The following is a 6,813-nucleotide window of genomic DNA, read 5'->3' as shown; positions in this document are numbered from 1 at the left end:
ACAAAACCAACAGTACTATTGTTAAAAATGTTTACATATTTTAGCAAAATTGAGGAAAAGTCGGTCAAAAATAAAATAACTGAAAACGTGAACAAAAACAACAGAATTAACCCTACTTTTCTCATAAAACGAATATAAAAAATTAATTCCGCATTCTACGCTTGACGAGCTTTCTGATGATGCCAGTCTCAACTCTCTACGATCGGCCAAAATTGTCTGAACAAAAAAGCCCATTTGAGTATATAGTTCCTCCCCCCTCAAGAGGGGCCGGAACAATGATGGTTTGTGTCTAGGTCATGGTTCAGAGCATCTGTTAAATGGTTGCAAATTTGACGGGGAGCTTCGCTTCATGTTTGCAGTGAAAGAGGGTCTCAAGAAGACCCCAGTGGACACTATACTAGCAGTAGGAATGCTCCTATCAGAGGTGGAGGAAACTGACCCCACAGTCAAGGCACGATATCATATCACCTGTTTTATCCCCCCCTGCGGTTGAAGTCAAGAAAAAAATTAATTTGATCAAGGATTTTACTTGTCTTTTAGGCTATTTCGCATACGACAAAGACAAAACTCGAAACTCTGGCCCCAGCGTAACAATCTTTCTATGTTAATTCAGGCGGGCTGTAAATTTTTGCACCATTTTTCTGGCAAAGCTAAATTATGAAAATCCGGTGGATTTTCCTCAAACATGTAAGGTAAACGGTTTGACTATAGAGTTTAAAAGTTAGAATAATCAATGCAATTTTCTTACATAATTTTGTAGTGAAAGCAGTGAAAGTGTTAATATTGCGTAAAATCATCTACAAAACTCGGCATTAATCATTCATAATTTCAACCCATTAACCGCTATTCGTACAATTATTTTCATAAATTCTCTAGCATTGACATCTCGGGCCGACACTTTACATCAAGCTGTATGGCGCAAAATTTTTAAAGTAAAAGAAGATTTTTGATGTTTTGTTCGGTTCGGAAAGCGTTGCACTTTAGCAATTAATAAAGTGCTGAGGAATGCTTAAGGTGAGAATGGTCGCGAAATAGTTTCGTGTTATAGACAGTGATAGAGGAGACTTTGGGTGAGAACTTAGTCAAGATAGTGGCTTCATCAACAGAGCCCATAAAGATTCCTGGAATTGACTTAGCAACTCTGCTTCCTGTCAAGAAGATTAATTATTTCCTGTATCAAGGTTAGAAATTTTATAGTTAACAAGGAATGTAATAAGATAAAGGGCAGCTGAAAACAGGCTACTGTGGGCCTAATGCTGTTCCACTGCGATTACGCAGAAACCACAATTATTATTAATTATTATGCATGCTATTTTGACTAATAGCTTTGTGGGCAATATTACTCTTGACCTATAGCCCATCTGTAACCGGAAGAGTCCCATTTCTTAGTAGTCATACAACGATCTTATATCTTGTCATACAAATCATAACGTATTTCCTAGTATAGTTCTTGTCCGACTCCCTTTAGTATTTCCCTGGAATTGTTTTGTGATCCTTTGCATGACTACTAAGAAGTCATACAATTCATATATGACCTAACATGATTTTTAAAAAAAATGAAGGAAAATTTTTGGCTCTATTGATTTTGGTAATGCCAATTATGGCTCTAGTTGTTGCTGTTGAAACTCACTGTTTACTTTACTAATGTATTGCATCCAAAACAATTATTATGATCATTCTAGGAGTTCTAAGAAATCATACAATTCATATATGAATTATTATGGTAACTATAAATCATAAATGTCCTAATATGACTGCTAGAAATATTTATGATGAGCAACCGGGGAACATGATGTACTTGACTATTGAAAAGTGAGTTTATCATCTGAATTACAGAACAGACCTATTAAACTAAACTTGAAGCTCAAAGCTCGTCTTTATTACACAATCTGCAAGCTTGGCTGTTTTTCAAAACCATAAATTACACACAACATTACTCTAAACAAACTCTAAGGTTAAAAAAAATTTACGCTCGAACAATATGTGATCTCTGGACTGTTTTCAATATGTTTTTGAAAGAAGATTTGACTGAATGTAATAGGCGACTTTTCTGTTAGATTGCTGTTATTTTGAAAATGTATTTTGTAACACGATTTCAGAGGAAACTTATGAGTATCCGATAAAATTTTGCCCAAAATTTTTCCTTTAATTTCTATATTTGTCATCTTATTTTAAACAGAAAAAGTTGGACACAAGAGTTTTTCTCGGGTAAAATCTTACCTTTATAAACAAAATTAGAATTTACGGGAGACGTCGCATATTGTCTCAACTGGAAACTTTCAGAATTACTGCAGCCCAGCATACTTTGTTATTAGTCATTGAAAAATGTGGCATAGTTGTGACGCGGTGAAGACAACATGCGACTTAAAAACTATGCGCTTCGGGCTGCGATGAAAAATATACATTAGATGTTTTCAAAGCATCTGTACTCTCAAGTAAGTGGACCGCGCAGTGTTTTGCTTTGTTAAGTGTATTTGACATAAACAATTAGGTAGGTCACAATGAGATGTCGAGAGATAAAATATGTCACATTATCATATTTTAGTCAAAAGTATAGCTGAAAGACACAGTCTATTGGAGCATTGTTTAATTCAACAAGTATAGTAGGTCAAGTAGGCAATTGTCGTAACGATAAGGCAGACAACTGTATCAAACGCGTCAAGTAACATCTTTTGACAGGTCTTAGTCTAAGATCGATCACCGAAATATTTTTGAAACCTAAAAAGATTAGCCTGAAGCGAGCTCAATCGACCTAGTACATTAGAGGGTTTAACGATCTTTATGATATTTGCACTTTTTTTGAGCTTTCTACGTATATTACAGCAGATTATATGTGTATTTACAATTTTTTCGTGCGGCTAAGAATTGACGTAATAAACCTTTCTCGCTGGATAGATAGTTTCAAGTCGCTTGTTCATTTTATTTTTCGTAGCTCTTTTATTTACTCAGTAACAGCCTCCAGCCCGGAAGACGGAAGAAGATGTTGGAAGGCTTAGTACAAGCTTAACGAGCAGGAAGACGAGCGGTCTGGACGATGTGCAGAGCGGGCGACGCCGTCGGAACCGTATCGGAGCTCTTCAATTCGAGCATTAAGATAGTAACCCCTAGGGTTGCTTTCTTCAACTATCTAAACTAATTCACCGACCTTGACGTCAAAATTGACGGTGTTCTGGTTGCTTGGTTAACAAGCAGAGAATAATTCGCTGTTATTGCCACCAGGTTGAACTTGTCGGGGCATACGTGCACTAATAGATATTAGTTTAGTGCCTATTCCACCAGACAAAAATTAGCGTTCACAACAACATCTGTTATGCCAGGTGTACCGAGGATACTATAAAGTACTCTCTTAAAACTACGGATCAAAATCTCCCAGATGCCACCTTGGTGTGGCGCACTGGGTGGATTGAACCTCCACTTAATGCTGTTATGCGCAAAGTCAGCGGCGATGTTGGATTGTTCGAATTTTTCACTACATTCACGGAGCTCTCTTTACTACTCACAACTTCTTGCCGCGCTCCTCAGTCGACTCCAACGTCAATAGCATAGTTAATATTTCTTTGTAATTACTTAAGTTGAGAGTCAGGGGCGTAGATTGTTACATTAAACAGCAACCTTGCCGTTAATGGGTTACGCGATGCCAGAATGTAGCTGAAAACTCAGTCTATCGGAGCATTGTTTAATTCAACAAGTACAGTTGGTCAAGTAGGCAACTGTCGTAACGGTAAGGCCAGCCAACTGTATCAAAGGCATCAATTAAAATATTAAGCCTAAAACGAGGGCAATCGATTAAGTATATTAGTAGGTTCAACGAAAATTATGATATACGCACATTTTTTTGAGCTTTTTTCGTATATTCGACTCGATTTTATGTTTATTTAAACTTTTCTCGCGTGGCTAAGAAATGACGTAATAAAAATTTCTCGCTCGATAGATAGTTTTAAATCGATTGTTCTTTTGATTTCTCGCTGCTCTTTTATTTACTCAGTAACAAAAAGTTCTCAAAACATTTTCTCATTACAAGTTTTCTCAAAAATACTATCGTTGAACTAAAAGGCAATCACAATGATTTAAAAGAGCTCGATTTATTCTTGATTCACCCTACATCATTTTAATTACCAAGAAAATTCAGTATATCTGCTGTAAATGATGTAGTATATCTAAAAATTCCCAAAAAGCTCAATTTTCCTATAATTTTTTTTTTGGAGGGGGGTCTCAGAATTATTCGAAAAACTTTGATAAATGATTTAAAAAGTAATAATTGCGCTGATTTAGGTTCTCTAACGACACCTCCTTTCTCTGAAGATGTAGTGCACATTGTGCTGGAGAAACCAGTAGAAATTTCCAGTGAGTTTATGGTCAAATTGAGAGGTCTGGATGGGTGCGATGGGCAAAAACTGACATTCAACTACAGGAGTATCCAGCCAATATGCGGAAGAAAAGTGACAAGAGCCAAGTAGAACAAATTTAAGAAATCGGTTCTGTTTCATGTGTCATGTCCCACTTTTGTTCGTTTGAAGGACATGTGTTAAAAAAATTAATGAGTGAGTTTGAGCAGTGAATTGTTTGCATATACCCTGATGAGGCTGTAAAATTATCAATAATAGGTTTAGTCACATTCAACCAGGAAACATGAAACAGTTCCGAGAACAGCAATATAGTTATTCTAATCTTCCTGAGATGTAGTGGTCTTCCACAATTTACTGTACATTTAGCTTTAGAATTGAATTTATTGATACACTGCTCTTTTTGTTTCCACTAGCTCAGTTTTACAGCGGCTATTTTTTGGTCAAAGATAACGATCTACCCTGTCAAATGCTTACATAATTTTAAAAGATATCGGAGCTAAAAATTCAAGGGAGATATTGTTCAACACTGCGCCAAAAGGATCCAGATTCTTAATTTGGATGTTGAATAATAAATTTACAAGACGTCAGAGCCCACCAAACCAATCAAAAACTATTCCGAATCGCGTAAGAAAAAATATTCAAAAATGAGTGGTTACGGATGCAAAACCTTGCAACCTAGTTAACATAGCGGGCAGATTGCCGGAATAGCTGCGAAAGCATAGACTTGCGTACCGTATATTAGAGATAGAAACAGATACAGATATAAAATGAAAAAGATATCGACGCCGCTCAAAAAACTATGTAAAAATCATTCAGCGATCAATTTTTAAAGTTTGGTAACATACCTTGCACGCGCAGAAACCTTTTCATTAGGGGAACCTTTATGCACATATGAGTTTCTTTGACATAAAACTAATTAAAAATAAACACAAGTTTTAAAATGCAAAAGTCATTTTTATTGAGTGCGGTGAAACAGGTAAGATCACAATCTAATCACGCAAAAGTTTTGCTAGAGAGAGAGAGAGAGAGAGAGAGAGAGAGAAATGGCATGACGAGCTCAAAAGCCGTTAAAAATAAGAAATCATTCAGAAAGTTTGACTTTTTCAGCTTTGCTGCGTGAACAAATGTAAAACGAAAAAGAGCGTCAGACGACGAAACAAAGAAACATAGCAAGACAACTCCTGACGTACAATTGAAAGAATGATCATTGACTAAACAAAAAAACTAGACCCAGAACAGGCTATGAGTGAATTGGGAAACCTTTTCCAGTTCCAGAAAGTTTGACTTTTTCAGCTTTGCTGTGTGAACAAATGTAAAACAAAAAAGAGCGTCAGACGACGAAACAAAGAAACATAGCAAAACAAATCCTGACGTACAATTGAAAGAATGATCATTGACTAAACAAAAAAACTAGACCCAGAACAGGCTATGAGTGAATTGGGAAAACCTTTTCCAGCAAAATTGGATAAACAACTAAAAAAAACGAAAAATCGATGTCGAAATGCCACATTTGAAAAAAAAAACCATAAACAAGACATGGAAGTTTAGTTCAAACAAAAAAACTAGGCCTAGAGTCAACTATTAATGAATTGAAAAACCATTTAGACAGAAATCAGATCCAAAAAATTGAAAAAACAGTAAATATCAAAGTGAAATTGCCGCATATGAACAAAACCACTAGCGAGAAAGCGTATTAATGATCAAAAACCGTTATCTCACTATAAATTAAAATTAGAGCAAAAAAATTTTATACTTCAAAACCACTAGCTTTTTCGCTCCGTTTCCTGTTTCGACGTGACCAAAATCACTACTCCAATTTGACTTTAAAAAACGTCAAAAAACGTGTGAACAATCAAAACGCCCCAATACAATTCAAATTTTTTGAATTGTAATAAACACCAAGGACAACAAAATATAGCTCAACTCAGCTTACAGCTTCAAAGCTATAGAAATATTTGTTGACGACGCAATGAAACTTATATAGACCTTCCAAGTCAACAATAACTAACTGACCAAGTCGAGATGTTCAATTTAGTCAGCACAGTAATAGGAAATTTGTCTGATCACAGGTGACATCTATCTGAGAAGATCTGATCAGAGGGGAACTCGGGCGCACAATAGTGTGATCAGAAAAGCGCATTTGAGAACGAAACCGCTTCGAGTGCAATTTTTTCATTTTTTTTTTTGGATTTAGGCAACAAATAAAGCAGCGTTTTGATCAGCACCAAGCGGCAACAAATGAAGCAGCGTTTTAAGCAAAGTATCTTTTAGAGTCTGATGGCGCTGATCAGAATCATAGGGTCCAGTTGATAGCAATTGCCGGTCTGCTTTAGAATTAACTTTGAATTACAGTAAAACAAAACGTATTTTGTGAACAACTGTTTAACTTCATCTATGGAGTTAGAAACATGCACTAATGGCTTACAAAATTTTTGTTTTCCAAGATTTGGGGTCTTCTTTTATAACC

At 35.9% G+C, this 6,813-nt stretch overlaps 1 protein-coding gene across 1 annotated transcript; it reads left to right on the top strand.

Moving 5' to 3' along the window:
- The first annotated feature begins 297 nt into the window (after window positions 1–297).
- LOC142354951 (carbonic anhydrase 2-like) lies at window positions 298–4,682 on the top strand. The gene is made up of 3 exons (XM_075407285.1): window positions 298–451; window positions 1,049–1,181; window positions 4,273–4,682. Exons 1-3 carry the CDS (start codon window positions 350–352, stop codon window positions 4,455–4,457), a joined length of 420 nt encoding a protein of 139 aa, XP_075263400.1. The 5' UTR covers window positions 298–349; the 3' UTR covers window positions 4,458–4,682.
- Window positions 4,683–6,813: the final 2,131 nt, after the last annotated feature.

The sequence above is a fragment of the Convolutriloba macropyga genome, unplaced genomic scaffold (assembly GCF_964194025.1).
Source record: "Convolutriloba macropyga unplaced genomic scaffold, txConMacr16.3 SCAFFOLD_3219, whole genome shotgun sequence".
Lineage (NCBI taxonomy): Eukaryota > Metazoa > Xenacoelomorpha > Acoela > Convolutidae > Convolutriloba > Convolutriloba macropyga.
Note: the sequence above shows the minus strand (reverse complement) of the source record. Positions and strands in the feature narration are given on the sequence as shown.

Excerpts from the sequence above, each read along its gene's own strand:
- LOC142354951 (XM_075407285.1), top strand. The coding sequence starts at position 350 with ATGTTTGCAGTGAAAGAGGGTCTCAAGAAGACCCCAGTGGACACTATA. Across the intron at positions 452-1,048 it reads AAACTGACCCCACAGTCAAG|ACAGTGATAGAGGAGACTTT; the intron begins GCACGATATCAT and ends TTCGTGTTATAG. Across the intron at positions 1,182-4,272 it reads TAATTATTTCCTGTATCAAG|GTTCTCTAACGACACCTCCT; the intron begins GTTAGAAATTTT and ends GCGCTGATTTAG.